General features: G+C 34.3%; 1 protein-coding gene across 1 annotated transcript in view; it reads right to left on the reverse strand.

Annotated features, from left to right (window-relative positions):
• The window catches only part of LOC115987108 (DNA-directed RNA polymerase I subunit 2), a 31,382-nt gene that overhangs the window by 8,356 nt on the left and 2,995 nt on the right, over positions 1-20,031 (reverse strand). Inside the window, exons 2-19 of the mRNA XM_031110574.1 lie at positions 18,049-18,125; positions 17,405-17,468; positions 16,815-16,885; positions 14,708-14,785; positions 14,571-14,616; positions 12,314-12,494; positions 12,179-12,231; positions 11,960-12,033; positions 11,741-11,858; positions 10,863-10,983; positions 7,795-7,910; positions 6,049-6,176; positions 5,883-5,962; positions 5,125-5,366; positions 4,873-5,037; positions 4,570-4,734; positions 4,383-4,457; positions 95-198 (exon numbers count right to left, since the gene is read on the reverse strand). Of these exons, the coding sequence (XP_030966434.1) occupies positions 95-198; positions 4,383-4,457; positions 4,570-4,734; positions 4,873-5,037; positions 5,125-5,366; positions 5,883-5,962; positions 6,049-6,176; positions 7,795-7,910; positions 10,863-10,983; positions 11,741-11,858; positions 11,960-12,033; positions 12,179-12,231; positions 12,314-12,494; positions 14,571-14,616; positions 14,708-14,785; positions 16,815-16,885; positions 17,405-17,468; positions 18,049-18,125 (1,958 nt within the window). The remainder of the gene's footprint in view (positions 1-94; positions 199-4,382; positions 4,458-4,569; positions 4,735-4,872; positions 5,038-5,124; positions 5,367-5,882; positions 5,963-6,048; positions 6,177-7,794; positions 7,911-10,862; positions 10,984-11,740; positions 11,859-11,959; positions 12,034-12,178; positions 12,232-12,313; positions 12,495-14,570; positions 14,617-14,707; positions 14,786-16,814; positions 16,886-17,404; positions 17,469-18,048; positions 18,126-20,031) is intronic.

A 20,031-nucleotide genomic window follows, 5' to 3' on the forward strand; every position in this document is an offset into this window, starting at 1 on the left:
TATTCTTTTTAAAAAAAGACGTTACCAAAAGAAAAAAAAAAAGAGGAGAGCAAAGAGAGGAGAGGGGGAGGGGGGGATTGCTTGAAGATCTTACCCTGTATATGCTAGCACTGCAACAATTGCATTTGTGCCTGATGGGTATTCGTCAATGCCATACTTTGTATATGAACTCGTGCGAACAATGGGACTTTGAGGAGTCTGTAAATACCTCAAAATATTTTCAATCTAAAAACTGAAATGAGAGAAAACGATAGCAATACACAGGATAAACATAAAATAACCTATGAAGGCAATCCATAAGATCCATTCAGATGAGATGGATTTTCATTTCTAGTATATATTAGGCCACTAGGTTTTACCTTGCACAATAAATGTAGATAGAAGATTAAAATATCATTATTTTATCACAATAATGTGTTTTTTCACATCAATAAGCTACATAAGCACCTAATGGATAAGGAGACAATTGATAACTTGCTTCTTCAGCGTCTGTTTGCTAGAGTTGTAGGATATGATTTTTGCCCTCATTAAGGTTTATAAGGAGACAATTGATAACTTGCTTCTTCAGCGTCCGTTTGCTAGAGTTGTAGGATATGATTTTTGCCCTCATTAAGGTTTAGTGGGTGCTTCCTAGAGGGGTGTTTGATTTATTAGCTTGCTGGTAATATGTTTTGGCCAACATCAGAATAGTGAGATTTAAAAGGCCATCCCTCATTGCTTGATGACATGTATTTAAAGGGAGAGGAATGCACGCAGATTTGAGGGGTATGAAAGACCCATCTTAGATCTGTAACTACATCCTTTTATAACTTTGTTTGAATAGATGACAGCAACAGGATTTTTTCTTGCTCAAACTTTGTTACATTTTGTTTATTATTGCAGCTTTAGTGCTTTGATCTCTCCTTCCAAAGTGGTCATACAATCCATAAAAGGATAGCCTTCCAAATCTAACTACCTCTGCCTCCAATTTTTATGTTTTTTTGCTAGGTAATTGTTTATGCAGGTGCAGGGGCTCGAACCCCTGAGCTGAAGGTCAACATCATTGTATGTTATTTATATATTTTAACAAGATTTATTTTATTGCAAAGAGACTATTCCATGTGTAAAGAGCACATAGGAGTCTAACAAATAAAAAAAAAACAAAACAAAACAAAATTTTGTACACACAACAATTCTATTTATTTTGGGAGGGAAATTGTACGAGTGGAACCCAATGCTCAAGACCAATGGAATAAAGAACAACTAAACAAAGCTAAAAATTGAGTCCCTATAGTTTACGCATCTTCAAACATACAGCAATTTAGTTCCCGTCAAATTGTTGACATCAAACATAACAGAACTAAATTCCAAACATCCAACAAATGTTGCCAATTCCATTTCTCCAACCAAATAAGAGGTCAATGACCTTTTCCAATAACACCTACCGACTCCTAAAAGATCTAAAGGTAAAACTCCACAAGTAAAATGCAACAAAACAATGCAACAACATCAAATTAACACTTTTCTTTTTTAAAACACTATCAGATTGGATGTCTATCGTAAGAAGTCATTCTATTTTTTTGGTATATGACTTGATGGAAGCTTGTAACTTGTGTATTTGATTGATTTGGCCCCTTGCTGTATACTTGGGTGACTCCATTTTATGACTTTAAATAAATTTTCTTTACTTATAAATAAAAAAATAAAAATAAAATAAATAAAAACAAACAAACAAACAAACAAAACAAAACAATGCGACAACAGATTATCCACCATCACCCCACTACACCTACACATACAACATTACCCTTCTAACATGTAAACACACTTAATAAGATTATCACACATGAGGATCTTCCCCCAACCTCCAGAATGAATACACATGAAATTCTCCACTGCTCAACCTCCAACACATCTTGTCACATCCTTTCCTATCCTAGGTGGGATATTGGAATCAAGCAGATTGAGAAATTCAGCTATCATATCTAACCCTCAATCATTAAAATCCTGAAGAAGTCGCACATTCCAATTCCTCCTACCCCCCACAGTTTGTCTCACCAGCATGGAGCCCATCAACTTGTCTTTAGCTAAAGAACAGTCATAGAAGGCTTGAAAAGTCTCTTACAAAGGTTGATCGCCACGCCAAAACCAAGCCCAATTACCATTACCAATGTCAAAATGAGAGTGATTTAGGAATCTACCATCCTAATGCTCTCCCATAAACCACATTCATGAGTCCCATTCTTCACCATACTTCACAGCTACTACATGTCTCCATAAGCATGCATCCTCCATCCCAAAACACCAACAAATAATGTTTGAACTCATCTCCCATGCCACTTCACAATAATGCCTTCGTAATCTCCCAATCATATTAGCCACACTAATAGGATCGGTGAAAGGTAATAAGTAGGTCCCTCTTTCTCCAGGCTAACCAGATTTGATTTGAAGGAAGCCCCCAATGGCATTCCCAGATAGGTCATCGATAAAGACCATACCATACAGCATAATATCAACAAGCACTGTCACGTTATCAACTGCCCACCATCTCACTCCTGCTCAGACTAACCTTCAACCAGTTACTGCTTCAAAGCAAGTCAACACCATTCTTATTGTTCAATATTGGCAACAAAACAACAGAGAGTCATCAGCAAATAAATGATGGGAGACACACAACCCTTCTTGTGTAGTTGTACCAAATCTGAAGCCCCAAATTAAAACTCCTTTATCTATTCTCCCCAACATCCTACTTAGTACCTCCTTATTCCAGAACCAATATGAACAGTAAATGAGATAAAGGATCACCTTGTCTCAATCCCCCCAACCTATCAAAGAAACCATGCAGGACACCATCCACTCAAATTGAGAACCAAACCGATGAAATACACATACAAATCCAACCTCTCCATCTTCCCCTACACCCTTTCCTTTCCAAGAGGTAAAGTAGCAACTCCCAATTACATGGTCGTACGCTTTCTCAATGTCCAATTTGCAAATACGACATGGAATATTGCTTTTAACCTTGCTATCCAAGCATTAAGGAGTAATAAGAACCAAATCTAGGATTTGCCCACCTCCCACAAAGGCATTCAGTGATTATGATATTAGCTTTTGCAAGACCCGTTCAACCTATTTGCCAACACCTTTGCCAGAATTTTGCAAACACTCCCATCCCTGAAATTTGAAGCGTTATTCTTCTTAGGGATGAATGCAATAAGAGATTTTTCAAACTTGCGGCTCATGGAACTCCTCAAAGAATGCCAATACATCCACCTTGATCACCTACCACCACAATTGGAAAAAAAAAAAAAAAGCCATGGTGAACCCATATGGTCCTGGTGCTTTTTCTCCTTGTAAATCCCTCACAACCTGTAGAATCCATTCCTTCCAAAGCTCTCGACTCTCACTCTCCCTTTTAGAAGTAGAGTCTAGCCCATCCACCCTAGGTCTACAGCTCCCAATTTCTTGATGCAGAGACTCATAAAATGGCAGCACTTGATCCTCACCTCCGAATCCTCCTCAAAAAGTGTACCACCCACCTCTATACTCTTCTTTTTTTAATAAGTAATTGTATTTATTGAAAAAGAAGATTACTTGATGAACACAAAGTATCTTAAACATTACAAAGAATCATATAGAAAATTGAACAAAGTTGTGAAACTCCAACAATGAATTACAATGAGTAAAACCCAAGCACAAGACCAATCAGACAAGGTACAAATCAACAAGGACTTCAATCGATCAAAAGGTAGCTAAATGACCTCTCCACCTTCATACTCTTCATATACACTCCCTCCAAATAGTTAAATTCTTTTTATTATGACCTTCCCAAATATGCAAAAAATTAGTGAAGAAGATGATCCATTGTCTCCCTACTAAGATTGTCCACTACTAAATCTTTCCCAATGACATTGTCCACGTGAAAAAAGCCACTGTTAACATAGCTTTAACCTTCGAAATACTTAAATAAATAAGACACCCATTCCCAAATTTTTTTTTTTTTTTTTTAGTTTCAACGGATAACATCCACTCCTGATAATAGCTCTATCATTAGATCAAGACACCAATTGGTTTTTGGGGGAGGCAGGGATTGAGTCTTGGATCTCTTATTCAACCACCAGAGACTTTACTATCAAACGCTCATTCCCAAACTAAAACCACATAATCTAATAACCACACACTAAAATAAATAAAAAATTAAAAGAAAAAAAAAGTTTTATCTGGAATCTTGGATTGCCCAGAGGAATCATGGACTCCTATGAAAATTAATATGTGATGACCCCTCCCAAGATCCCAGCTAGGCAGGACCAGCACTAGATAATAACCTTTATGAGACTTAAATTAGCAAAGCTGCACTGAGGACAGCTCTTCTCAAACAAATAAAACAAATGACATGTGCTGACCTGAAGATGGTATAGCTTTTGATCTGCACGAAAGTTAATTGCTTGTGAAGAGAAGGCCATTGTTTGTTTTGCCATCTACAATTTATAAAGAAGAATGTGACAAACTGAATGAAAGAGATTTCAAAAAACAACGGAGCAGCATGCACAAGTATACAAATTAAAAATAAATAATGGAAAAGAAAAATACCTGACACTGGTACATATTACGTGGGCTTTGATTATGATCTGACCAAGGTGTAAGATTAGCAACCACACTGAGCATTCCAGTTGGGTGGATTTCTTCATGAGTTGCAGGAAAAGCATTTCTTCTCCCACCATCTCCACCATCAGGACATCTTATTTCCATAAAAACCTAAAATGGAATAATAAAATGAATTAGCTTTTCATTCATGGAGCCTATCTGCTGTGAAAAAGTTCAGCAGATGACCCAAACCCAAATTCACCTAAAAATTTTGAAGGTAGGAAATGCATTTGAAAATCATGTATTGACCTGCTCAAATGGCCCAATAAGTTCAATATTCTGACTTTCCTCGGAAGGAATTGAAATATTTCTAACTGGCCGAACAAATCTGGCAGGAGATGTGAACAAGTACAAACCAGGGTATGCTCCACCTAGACTCAATGGAACATATCCTACCTCCAGATCATTTGCAATCTGCCACATATATAGTATGCACATATTAGCGATAAATCCAAGGAACATATGGGAAGAAAAGGCAAGGAAAATTTATCATGAACAAACCATTGAATTAGCTGAAACTTTTAATCTCCGTAAGTGACCCACAACTTTCTCAACCATAGAGGAAGGTAAAGAACCAACAACACGACCATCTAAAAGGACAGAAAGAACTTCGGGAGGGCCAGCTTGAACTAGCTTTGGCAGTGAAGGTGTCATTCCAACCGCAATCAAAACACTGAGAATAGTCTTTCTTATTTTCTTAAAATCTCTGATATTTCCTTGAGAATCAAAGAAAGATGTAATTCCTGAAAAATAGAAGATAGTATAAGACTCTTCTTAGAAGGAACATTCATTTGGATAGGAATGCTGATAAACAAAACAGCATGGATCTTGAACCCAGGACCTTAGCTTCCATCCCATTATTGAGAGAGAACCAAGTGCGATTTGAACTATAGCTCATTTGCAAACATCATCTTGAATATTAGTTTTTTTAATTAATAAATAATTTTAATTTTAACTTAATTAGAAAACAAAGCATCCAAAAGTAACCCAATTCTATATATCAAGCTTCTAATTTAAAAAATCACCAGACACAAAAGGTAAATACATAGTTAATTCAAACAAAATGATATATAACATATTCATATCACTCTCAACATTATTTACACGTAGTATCATATAATAGTCATAATTAGTCATATATGGGCAGGATGGCACCATATTAGTCATAAAGATAAAGGACATAGAATCTAAGAAATATATAATTTCATTATAAAAAATAAATAAATAATTAAAAAAAAAAAGTAAATATATGAACTTACGACAGTTGCTAGTCATATGATTCAGCAAGCCACATGGCTCCCCATCAGGTGTGTGCACGGGGCAAAGAAAACCCCAAGATCTACAAACAAAAATAAATATAAAAATATATAAAACAAGATGAAATACATGTTAACTGACTGATTACGTTAGCCAATAAATACATACTCAGGTAGCAACTTCCGCACAGTTGTGGTGCGAAGTCCAGCAAATGAAGCCCCTCGATGAACAGCACGAAAATGCGAAATAAAACGTAAGAAATTAAGCCTTTCTGCCTGAACCGTAAAGCCTGCCCTCTAGCAAAGCAAAACAAAATACAAAAAGAATAATCCTACTTTAATATATATTTAAAAAAAATAGCAAACTTTCAAAAGATTTACAGAGACAACGGTAACCAGATAAAAGTGAACAGTATGTTTTTATTTATTTTCAACATTCTGATATTTTACATATAAAAGATTAAGTTTCCCAAGCAAACAGAAGATTTTATGTAATAAAGTCGCAACGCATCTATATTAATAAAAGTTTAGTACTTAAAATAGGAAATGGAATCATTATTTTGCTCAAAATGACTAGGAAGCCAGATGCTCATGTAATGAGTTGAATATGGTCTAGAGAGAAAAACAGTGTACAACATGATTTAAGATCCAATGATGGAAACCATGGCAGCACCTATTTGACCATTAGAAGGTGCCCCAAAACTAATTCTCTTATTCCAAGGCTACTTGGGACCAATGTTGGTAAAAGCACAAGGCAAACTTAAGAACAAAGGCCTCTTGGAGCCTAGGCGCAAAGCACAAAGCCCACGCAAGCACCTGATAGAGGTGAACTGAACATTTTTTTTCCTAATGGTAAAATTTGGCTTATTTTACAGAGTCAAGAAGTAGGCGAAATGAGGTATAACCTTGAAGGACAAGAAATATCCAAAGAAGAAGAGAAGGGGGATGGGGGCAATAAAGGAAAAATTGGTGTTCAGTTTGCGAACAATCCAATCTTGAGTTAAAGTCTTTTGTCTTTTTTACTCTTCTCGAATGGTGTTTAGTTTTACCATTTTTTCTTGTTTTTCCCTCCCAGTTTTGCTTGATCATTGTAACTTGGTTTCTTGATGTTTTTGCCCCTTTAGTACATTTCCTACGTACTGGGCTGTGTTATTTTTTTAATAAAATCTTTATGTTACTTATCAAAAAATATTATAATTTAAATAAGAATATCAGAACAAATATTAAAATATCAAAATTTCATTTTTTTTAGTCTTTCATTTTCAAACTTAGTTCTTCAATATTTCAAACAAAATTTACTAACTCTACATTCTAATTCCACAGCTGCAACCAAACAATGAACACATTGCTTCACTTTTTAATCATGTAAGTGTGTACTTAGACTTAAATCACAAAAATACAGTCATCCATGTTTAGAATAACTTGCACATACACAGACTCAACCAAAAAACCAAACATTGACTTGGGCTATAGCTTTTTTCTTGGCTGAGCCCATGTGTGTGCATTTGAATCAATCCAAAAAAACATGGACTTATACCATAACATGTATATTCTTTTTTTTTTAATGTTTTTGGTCAAGGCTAAGTCTCCATATCCTACATTGTGGGCACCAGAAGAGTCACACATCACAACTTGCTCACACCCTGCACTGTACCCTAGTCCATGTAACACTGTATGTAAGCATAATCTCCTAATGAGCTCAACCAGGAACAAGATGTGTATAGCTGGTTTAGCAAGATGGAACACTCCACCTTGTTAAGTAGCAACTGAAAGTTTAGGTTGATGCATCTTTTATGCATGACAACTATAACAAACAGAGCTGAGCATAAACAAAAACTATCACGAACAGAGAATGAAGAAGAAACAGTTCAATTTATGAATGTTAAAACAAAAATGATCACCAGTAAGTCAATACCTGCTGCAAATCTAGACCTGTTTGTGTAATCAGTCTTCCAGTTTTTAACAAGTTTTCAACAGAAGAACTGATTTGCTTCACAGGATTTTTATCCAAAATCTTCTTGACATCAGCTACTGCATTATCCATGAAAGAAGATGGAAATGTTAAGTCTTGAAAGAATAATAACGCATAATGAATACTGTCTTTTTTTTAATGAGTAAAATAATAAGTGAATACTGTCTAAATTAAAATATAAATAACCTTCTGTGCAATATTCTAAGCAAAATGCATGCTCTGTTATTTACCTTTTTTTTTTATATAATTTCAATTGTTAAAACAAGTGTAAGGGAGAGGGATTCAAACCTTGGTTCTCCTTATCAAGGAAACCAAGAAATACCATTGTGCTACAAGGGTCTTGGCATGCTATGTTATTGTCTTAGTCATGTAGAACACCATACCAAAAGATAAATTTCTGAATGTCTAAATTGATAAATTCACTTCAGGGTAAACCTAAAATTAATGTTCAAATGAGAAGATAGTGTTATAATATCAAAACAATCAATCATAAGCAAACCTTTTATTGTGGCATTGTTCTCCTGCACTGCATGAGAAAGGATGCCAGGAGATGGTTTTTATTAGTAAGTTAAAAAGGTACAAGGGGCCCGTGACCTTGACCACCCCCCCCCAAATCTTGTTCTTACAAGTGGAGGAGATTTCATTGTATATTTAACAATCGATTAATCATCAATATGAGGAAGTGTTCACCGCCAATCAATGGCAACATTTCCACGACCAAGGAAAAAGTACAAACTTGTCAAGAGCCAAGACCACTTATTACTACATACTAGCTATAAAAAGAACACCTTAAATCTACCTTTTTCTTCTTCCCCATCTTTTTATTTACTCTCACCCCCATCTACCAAGCGCAAAACAAGGATAAAGGAAAAAAGAACTCCTCAAACAAAGGAGGATAAAGAAAGAAAATACAAGCACATGCACAGAGCAGAGAGGCAAGAATACTAGGGTTGTCCTGCCCCCACAACTCCTCCAAGGAAATAAGCAAAGACATTAACAAGTCATACCTAGTGCACAAACCTCCCACTTTTTGTGAGGTTTGAGAGAGGTCATAATAAGCAGCCTTATCCCCAATTTTTTTTGAGAGGCTGATTTCCAGACTCATACCTACAACCTGTCACTCTTGGTGTAAGGCACGCACCAAGGCTAGACCTCTAAAGACATTAACAGCTCTAAATCCTTAATTGCATATGCAGTGTTACCCTTTCCTACACACAGAAGAAGCAGCGGAGAACATGACAGGTATAGAAAAAAAATTGGGAGAAATAAGTATAAAAAACTGCCAATGAGCTCTAGCTCAAACAGCACTTCATCCTCCCCTAAATAATGAGTGGAGAGAATTCGTTATTCAAAACTAGGTGCCGTGTATAACTTAACAATAAAAAGAAAAAAAAAATGAACAAAAAAGTCATACATCATATAAATCCTTAAATTATATGATGAGAAAACTTCCTTAGGCTGCATTTCAATATCAGTAAAACAATTACAATACATGCTAAGAAGCAACTTTAAAAACGTAATTCAATTATAAACAATTTTCTCTGCATTTAAAGAATCAATAAACAGTAATTCAAATTCAATTCAAAAGGATGGATGATTATCAACATGTGTTTAACTTGATTCTTCTTAAAAATCAAATTCAGGCATTAATTGAGAGAGAAAAAAAAAAAAAAAACAGACAACTATGGCCATAAAACTAAAAATGTCTGATGATTTAATATAATCAACAAGTATCAGAATAAAATTATTCATTAATTGCACTAAAAAAAATGTAGACAAAAATACTAAGATTCCTTAAAATTACCCACACAAAAAAGAGATAAAACATTAGGCACTCAAAGAAAGAAAGCCTATTAAATCTACAATCAAACGCTCATCATAATTTCCAAGTGTATAGCACCACTCAAACAACACTGAAAACCTAATTTTCCAACACCACAACCGAAGTCCACACACCATTAAAAATGTAGTTATTCCTCCCCCTCCATGTAGCCCACATTAAACACAATGGAGCTATCATCCAAGCAAATGAGTTACCATGAATACTAACATCAACCATCCACCCAGTGAATATATCCACAACATGCTAAGGTAACACCCAAAGAACTCCAATCATGGAAAAACAGAGGATCACAACCCTTTAGCAAAAACACAATGAATTAGTGAGCTGTCCACTTGTTTCACCTCTATCTTTGGACGTACAACACCTATTTACCAAAGGTGTACCCCCTCATAAGATTATCACATGTATGTATTTTGCTCCACACTACAGTCCAAACAAAGAAAGCCAATCTTTTGGGAGCATTGCACATAATTCACTCCTCCAAGGAAAAGCCACTACAGAGCATCTTAAAGCCTCATGGGTACAAATATCAAACTTATCATCCCTTAAGTCTCCAACTCAATCTATATTGGCCCATACCTCTTAGGATTTTGGGATACAAGGTATCAAAGAACAATTCAAATGATTACTGATTCCAATCATAAGATCAAGTCAAAATTAATATCCACAAACTGTGAGCTTGTCTCCTCTTCAGCACCTCCAAACAGGAGTGAACAAAAACATCCTTCTCCACAGATAAAGAATACAATTTGGGATATAACACCTTCAACAGTTGAGTTCCACACCAAACATTATGCCAACAACTCACTCTGAAAACATCTCAACAACACATTGAATAACCCACAAATCTATTCCTATCAGCCCTGAAAATAATCCAAAGAATACATCCACAGCTAGCTACACTTGTTGAGACACTTTTTTTAAGTAAATGAATCATTAATTAAATGCAAAAGGGATGCACCCAAGTACACAGGAAGCAAAAAAGATATACCCCAACTGTTATGAATGGAAAATTACAAAGATCAAGCATCTCAAGAAGAATCAAAAAAGGGATGCTGCCCTGACATTTGAGACACATTTCATATGGAAATGAAATCAAGAGAAGGGAATAAAAAAGAAGAGGAGAAAAGAGATGGCAATTCTTTAGGCACTCAAAAATATAACATACAGCTGCAAAAATCAAAACTTTTGTTCTTGTTGTTGCTGCCCTTGTTGTTGATGTTGCTCTTTTTATTGATCTCATCTTGAAGAGACTTTTTTGCCTTGCGCAGCCAATCTTCTAGCTTTTCCTAGAAATCACAAAATATATAAAGTCAAAAAAACAGTATATACAACCAAAACTCATAAAACACTGGAAAAAAATTAAATTAGCAGGCATGAGAATCATTATAAAAATGCAAGAAAAGTTCATCGGATGACCATGACAACCTGTGTACAATGCATCAGCAAAATATGGTGATAAATTAATATGAGTAAGCAGTATGGCACAAATTCAAGGCCCATACTATGGCAAAATGAGGGAATGTTCCTTTATCCATAAATGAATATTTTATGAAAAGATATGCCACAAAAGATGACAACATAGTATAAAGAGAGAGATGATAACAGTTGCATAATAGGCACTGGGTTTCTATACCAAGACTTGTTCATATAATTCTAATATTCAGGGTTGTGAATTTCTTAGCACTATATTTTAACCAAAATGTTAAAAACACATCATTGCAATAAGTGCTGCAAGGACACAGACACATTATTCAAAATCCCACATCAAACAGAGGAAGGGTAAAAGATAAACGTTTTCATTTAAAAAATATAATATTCCCCAAATAAAAAGACATTTAAGTTGTTACCAATAGACATTACAACTTGATCAGGTTAGGGAATCTGTTTGAGTTGAAGTGGAATTAGAGTAGTCAAAAGCTTGAGTCTTCAAACAGTAGAAGATAACAAAATGATATGGATGCAATGCATTTAATTAAAAAAATGGTTGCAATCATACGTTATACTAGAAAACTTCCTATGGAACATAGCCGTTCAGTTTTTTACCTTGAGATAAATGGTAATCAGATGACCGGGGAGTAAGACTTCCTGATTCTGCAAGGAGTCTGAGTTGTCTGGTACAGATGTCTGATCTATAAGTGAGAAAAGTTTCTGCAGCATAAAGCTAAGGAAAAGAAGCCAAATACAAATTAATCTGTGAGACAAAAGGCAGCACCATTGTGTTGGGAAAGAGAAACATAAGAGGGGAAAGAGAGAATGGCTAACATGAGCAGATTGAACTTGTCATAATTGTTATCAAGGTGAACAAATATGTAGTCTTCAAGAACAGAATCAGCAACCTGCCAAGAAAGGAAAGATGAAACCAATTAACAGAGAAAACAATTATATAGTAGTTACACTTCAGGTTCTGCGTGCAAAGTAATTTTTACCCTAATTCTATTTCAGGATAGAATAAAGTGTAACAGGAAACAAATCATGACTTACATCAGAATAATTTTTGGTTTCCAGTCCCTCCATAACAGGTTGGAAATGCTCTCCTAATTTAGCATTAACCAAGGTTAACTTATATAATTATTATTTAAAATCAATACTGAAAATGCAATATCCCATAGCAAGTACCAATATGCTCTAGACATTGAAGACGAGTGAAAAGAGACAGATCACGAACTTCATCAAGAATAATTTTTGCCCTTTCACCCATAAGCTGAGTGCCAACAGCACCCTTTTCCATCTCATCTCGCTCACTATAGCAGCACGTCAAACTCACATAAATTTCATGATCAGTCGTGTCAACAAGAGCCTGTTTATTAAAATATGCAAATCCATTAGACCAACATAACAGATATAAATAAATAAGCAATTGTGCATGATAATACAATAGGCCAACCACAAAATAGAACTAAAAATACACATTACATAAAAGTCTATCTCATGCTTAAAAATAAAAATATTTTAAAAAAATTCATAAGGTTATTGCAAATATTCACTCCATACTAACTCTTCAAATTTGTTGAAGAATGTCAACAAGCTTCTCGAAAACTAATTCATTAAAAACTTTGGCATATTGGCACCCTAACTGCATAAATGTTGTGTAAAAACAATTGGGCCATTCAATAAATTTTATTTTATTGGCATAACACAAAGATTAAGAGCTGACGAGCATTTTATAATTAAGAACAAAATAGAGGAATCAAAAAGGGAAAAATACATATTAAACAATACAAGAGATAGCAATTTATTTACCTCCATGAATGGAAGCATATGTCAATCTTAAATGATGGTTAATTATTTATTTATTAAACCAAGATGGACCTCACAGACATGCAAACTAACAAAAATAAAAAGAAAAGAAAATTGTAGTCCGTGTTTTGGTAAATAAGAAATTGTAAAGTAGAAATTAAATTTTAGGAAAAACAATAAAATAAAGGCAATTTTAAAGGCATCCCTTGAAATCTGTATCTTCTCATAAAGAGCTAATATGAGCTGCTATCAAGGATTAGATCAATCCATAGGACTAACCAAAGAGAGAATGAACAAAAAATCGATTCCTGGTGGTGGATGGCAAGAAATATGAAAGAAAAATGGGGAACAGAAATGTAGCTCAAATGAAAAATAATAATAATACTAATCCATTCATCAAAAAACCAAACAAAACAAAAGACTCCAAACATCAGAACCTAAAACACAGAGAGAGAGAGAAAGGCCTAAGCTACATTGCCAAAGGAAAGCACTTTCACACAGCTTTTAATATTTGAATGGATGGCTAAAATTTCTCAATATGCCCATCATATAAATGGGGAAGTTCATATTACATTTTAGCACCTTCCATAATTCCTTTTCACTCAAAAAGACACTATAGCCTATATTTGATGTCTAGGATTGTTCCTAACAGTAAGTACACTAGAATTACAATAAAATATCACAAATGTTTTGTATACTGTTATTGTTGTCTTTTACCACAAAGAAACAATCTCTGTCATAAGCTTTACAAGACCACTGCCAGCGGGCTAAGGATCGCCCATGTGCTAGCCCAAGCCCGATGTTAACAACACTTGGAAATAGAAGTCCTTGCCCCATGGAAATTTTTTACCCTAAGAAATAGTTATGTACACATGTATAGATATCACACTTATTTATACTTACAATCATATCCACGAAAGGCATGGAGGACAAAACCTACCCCTCACCTTGAATGCAGGTTGGGTTATAAAATAAAAATTCCCCTCCACCCCATCCATTTATAGGAAAGGTTGTAATTGGTCACCACAAAACAAGCCAAACCCCTAATCCCATGGTTCAAATGTGGCACTTTGCTCACCTAATGCTCAATTAGTATCTCCTAAAATATGTCATTATATTTGAAACTGCAACTTATAATTTAAACACACACACACACACAAATGAATTCAAAGTGTCATTTTTCCAAATTACTGGTCAAAAAAGTATCACTTTTCTCAAAAAACGTCATATGCAAGTGCAAGTTACAGTGGATTTTAGGTATACTAACGGAGTAGACCTCATGTGGATAGTGTCAATTTATAAAAAGAATATGTTGGTAAACCAAACTTTGATCCATACAAAAGGTAGGAAGGTCATATTTTACAAACAGGATTAGTGTACTAATATTAGCCTAATGAGCCTGGGCTTGAAATCTTAAGTGAAAAAATTAAAAGAACTTCTTTTGCATCAACTTTGCTGAACTTAGTGACTGGTTGAATCACCATGAGAAGGGTAGTTGATATGAAGAACATGCATCTGCTTCAGCAAAAATCACATTCCTTAATAACTGGAAAGCGTTATTCATAAAATAGAATCATTCCACAAAATGCAAAAGGCCCAAGGATATCTGAAAGAAATTGCATGCAACAAACCCCACCTTTAGAACAACGCCTACAGGAAGCAAGTACTCCCTCCCTTGTATCCTATAAAATAAAATATAAGGACAAATTAATTAGGCACGTTCAAAATCACAAGCCAAAAAAGTTAGTTTCTTAGACCCAAGCATAGCTTTACCAAAATCCAAGTCTTGCACTTCCGTTACGAAGGTAATACAATTTGACTGATACTGAAGACTGATTTTTTCTTTCACACCTGAAATGACAATTAAAAAGCAATCACAACCACAAAGTGAAAACGAGTAAATAAGCAATAATTTGTGAAAGCTGACACAACAAAGGGATTTTTTGTTGGTTGACTATTAACAATAATGGGAATTCCATCCATGTCCACAAAGAAACATTACTAATATGACACTATTTCATAATCAACATAGAAAAAGGGATCTAATCATTAACATGCATATCACAGAAACTGAAATGAAACTTTGTATTTATGATACCTCAAATGAGAAAACAGGCCAAAAAAATAGGTAACGGTTAGAGAAGAACCAGGTACCTAAAAGCAAGAATTTTTTGATAATATGTGCACTTGAAACACTTAATGTAACAAAGATGTTCATGCAAAAAAAAAAAAAAAAACCTTTGTCATTAGTGACAATTCAATCTCAAAAGACTTGTAAATGTCCCACTTAAAACTTGGGTCCTAACTGAACTATCTAAAAACAGAGGAATGAACCAAGAGCTAAAAAGGAAAAGGAAAAACCAAAAAACAAAAGGCATTCAATTGCTCAAACTCCAAAGTTTACTAACAAACGCTAAAAAAAATAACAACCACTCTCTTGGGCAAAGCCTTCCCTTTCAAATAGCTAGGCAGGACAAAGAGAGGTTATTAAAAGTTCATTGCATTGCCTTATTGTTGTCTATTCGGGGAAAAAATTAAATGAAATGACTTTTTAGGGGGGTCAGGCTGGTGCAGGAAAAGAAAAGATTACAAATTTTAGTAGTCTGACACATTTGACTCTCATTCTAGAGGTAAATCAATGATGTATTTTGGGCTGGGCAAAACTTAAGTACACTACATTAGGCTCTTTAATTAAATTCAAATGCATGGTTGCATTGACCAATGAAGCACAAACAGTGTAATATTTTCTTAGGACAATTAATTCAATACAGCTATGTGTTTGAATTTAATTGGGGAACCTAATGTACTGCACCCTAGGAATTGTACTTAAGTATTATCCTTTTAGGCCATGGTCAACTTCTTGTTTAAGACTTAATTGTTCTTAAATCTGTTTTCTATTTTACAATCTAATTGCCTACCTAACACATGCCTCTTAGGGGAATTCAATAGCCATTAAGTACAGCAAAGTTGATGCAAAAGAATTTGTTTTCATTGTTTTATTTTTTGCGCAAGAGCTCACAAACAGAATGACATCAAATGCATTAATTGGGGAGATCTTTCTGGTCTTACAGTTGGCTGCAGGAATGATGATATATGTTGGAGCTGCAACGCTATTAGTTTTAAATTTTGAAGTTGTTAGGCAAAGGTATACCATACATTGGTGGTATACTACGTTGGACCTATCTTGTGGTTCAATAGGGCTTTATCATTTATGGCCCTTGTCCAATGTGACATTTGTTTTTAATCTCATATTAGGTCCGAGTATACGTGCTCGTCCCCCAAGTTTATTGGGTCTCTTAGTTTTCTTGTCAAAATATGAACAAGGATCAGAATCCAATTACTATTACTTCAAGTGAATGTCTGAACCCTGAAGTGTCACCCCTAGGGTGTGAAATGCAAAATCCTAACTACTGACTCCCAGGAACCCTAGGGTGATTACAGGCTTATAATATCTTCTTTCTTAGAAATTTTATTAGCTAAAAAGCTGGACATCAACCAGAAATTTTAGTTTCAAAGCTCTTTTTCACAGAATCAGGGTAGGATGAATGAACTTGGTGACAGGCTTAGATATCATATTTCACCCTACATAAGTGAGACTTATATATAAATAAGAATGTGAAATTATTGGACCAAAAATTTGTAAATAAATGTCACAGCTATACGCATCTACAGAATTCTATATTGTGGTATCTTTAAAATTCTATATACAAGAATAAGCTGTCAAATTAGATTATCATATTTCAAAATTACACAAAATAAATCCATATTTAAATCCTCAGTTATCCTACTAAATCAGCATGAGATATCTGATAGGAACATAAAAATTAGATATGTAAATAAGACAAGAAGATACTCCACTGGCATAGTATGAAGAGAGGACCTTATGACAACTGCTTTATCGGTATATCCTTCTCTGCGATCACTAAATGAATTCCGCACCATACTCATTGGCTGGATCAAAAACAGCTTACTTCAGCTATGCAATATTTATTAGTAAGGTGGAAAATTTTTAAAAATAAAAATAAAAAAGAGAAAAAGATTACATCAAAAAAAGTACTGATTCACTTCAAAAACTATCCTTGATGCATCAAAAATTTCAATGTTAACCAAACATAAAATAACATAAATTAAGCAACTAACTAGTTGGGAAATTGTTTGGGTGGTCTCGTATTCGGGGTTTTACACAATGTATTTCCGTTTTTGATTTCGTGTAACTTGTTTCTGTTTCTGTTTGATTTGTTTGTATTTGTTTCTAGTACAATATGTTCATCATCATAAACATGATGGACTTTTTTAATGAAAATATCTATTACCTATCAAAAACAAAAAAAGCAACTAACTAGCTCAAGTTTTTTTTTAGATCTTCCCAATATTACAATAAATCCAAGCTCAAGCCATAATATAAGGTCGAACACCTTCACCCACTTGACTATCACAAAAGATATGCAAAAGACAAAAGGGCTCACTTACATAATTCCGCTTTGGCAATATTAAGAGTCGAACCACTCTTTCAAGACCATTCAAGATGAAGTATCTATAGAAACAACGAAAAATTAGGGGGGGAAGAAATTTAATGAACTAGGAATTATATTCAGATAAAACAAAAAAAAAAACTATAAAAATATAATTAAATTTTTTTTTTTTTAAAAACACTGATAAATATCTTTAACAAACTCTCCTCCCTGAAGAACATAGTTGAGAAAAATGCGACAGTAAATAATACTTGAATCTTTTTTTTTTTTTTAGAGTTTCAATCTATGGCGTCCGTTTTTAATGATTGTGCTCTTTATCATCAAACCAAGACACCAATCGGCTTTTGGTATAGGCGGGGATTGATACTTGAATCTTAAAAGACCACGATAAGTAGATTTCAAGCTTTTATCACATTTATAATGGTACTGAAATCTCCAGCACAATTGTAGAAACACTTAACTTATTTGCATTCACTATGTTAGCAAATTCTAGTCTTTTGATTGACAATATGATGCAACTATATACTAATATACGTCTAAGTTTCATAAGCAAGATAATGCAACCATATTCTCATTAGTTTCATAAGCAAGATAATGCATTCACTATGTTTTTATTACTTTGAAGGACATCACAATACTTACCCGCCCATTTCTGATGGTTCTTCTTTGCAAGAGACTAGTTTCTGGGGATCTGCACCTCTCAAATGACAATACTTTGACTGCATATAATACATTCATGAAATACCAGAATGGAAAAAAGAAGAAGAGGATAATTTAGGTGATTCCACCATATAAAATACAGTATGGCTTAATTTAAATAACAAGCAACCAATTTATGTGTTGTTATCTTTATTGAGCACCGAAAGCATAGGCATTCAAAATGTAACTTCATGTGTATGCACTATGCATAACTATATTCAACAACGTGTATTGAACCCTGCATATACACTCATACCAACATCCGAATAGGATGACAAGATACAGGTTAGATCACAACAAACAAATGGTACTAAAGAGATCAAAAAATCAAAATAATTTCTCTTTTTGTTCGGTGAATTTTTTTTTTTTAAATTACTGACTTCATTGGTGGATGAATTAAATTCTAGAAAAATGCTGCTTCACAAATTTCCACATTAAAAAAATTGAATTATTGCATAAATGAAACAAAAAATCATTGCAACATATTATAAAGACCAAATTTACATAAAAGAACATTCAAAAATGAATAAACACCCCTCTAAGGAAAATAAATAACAGTAAGCAAGGGGTGGCTACATGAGTTCGAGCAAATGAAGTAGAGGAAAGATACGACAAAAGAACACTTGATTACCACTCAAACAAACCCGAAGCATGTATCCACACAAACAAAGTCTTGAGGAATAATAAATTCAGGTCATGAACCAATCTTTCATAACCCTCAAGTGTCCGAGCATTCCGTTCCCGCCAAATGCCCTGCATGAGGCAACGGGGAATCATACTCCAAATCCTACCATTACTACCCACTAAAGTTGCCTTTCCAACTAGCTAACAGATCCATAACACCTTTTGGCATAGCTTAATGAACCCCAAACAAAAAAAATATCATGTTCCAAATCAAAAAAAAAAACAAAACAAAACAAAACAAAACAAAACAAAACAAAAAAAAAAAAAAAAACAAAACAAAACAAAACAAAACAAAAAAAATCAATGAAATATTTCTTATAAAAAAAATTATTTATTGTACTCCTCCAGAGTAAGAAGAAATGTAGAGAACAACATTGTGTTGGAAGCCATTCAAATATAGTGTGTTTGAAGTCAAGTCTTTTTATATAGTAATGAAATCCAATGAGGACCAAGAAATTCTAGGGTCTGGATAAAGCTTTGTAAGACTTCTTTTGTGACGGTTCATCTTTCCCATGGTGTATTTGGAAGCCCAAGGCTCCACTTAGAGCGCCATTTTTGCTTGGAAAACAGCTTTGGGAAGAATCCTCACCATGGATAATCTTAGGAAGTGACATCATTGTGATGCCTAATGCCTAGCGGTGAGATTGATTTACTAGCTTGTTGGCAAGGCTGTTTTGGAAGGCATCATGGCATAGGCATTTGGAATGCAATTCATCATTTCCATATGTGGTGTATTTGGAATGACAGAAACCCTCAATGTACATCGAGGGTCATGAAACATCAATTTAAGAATTGAAGTTCATATTCCTTAGATCCTTATATGAATGGGTATCAATTCATGACAACTTTCCTTTTCTAATTCATTTGAAATGATAAATCTGTGAAATTTTACACAATAGTTGTTGGTGCATCTCTTGTATACTTAAGCACAGACATTCCAAAAATACGGCATATCCATGTCAATCACATGCTCACATGTTGGACACAAACATGCACGGGACACTCCTGCATGTGTATCCTCAATATGTTGAGAAGGATAAAAATTAAGTAAATAATTTCTTCAATTTCAGATACATTTTTAAAGATTTTGATACTTTTAATTTATTCTGAAACCTTAAAATAAACATAAGATATGCTTAATAAATAAATATACCTAAATTAAGTGATATATTAATTGTCATATGCCCCCTATGAGTTGGGTTCTTAAGTTACGCCGTTTTGTGCAGTTACACTGTTATATAT

Source organism: Quercus lobata, chromosome 4, assembly GCF_001633185.2.
Source record: "Quercus lobata isolate SW786 chromosome 4, ValleyOak3.0 Primary Assembly, whole genome shotgun sequence".
NCBI classification, from domain to species: domain Eukaryota; kingdom Viridiplantae; phylum Streptophyta; class Magnoliopsida; order Fagales; family Fagaceae; genus Quercus; species Quercus lobata.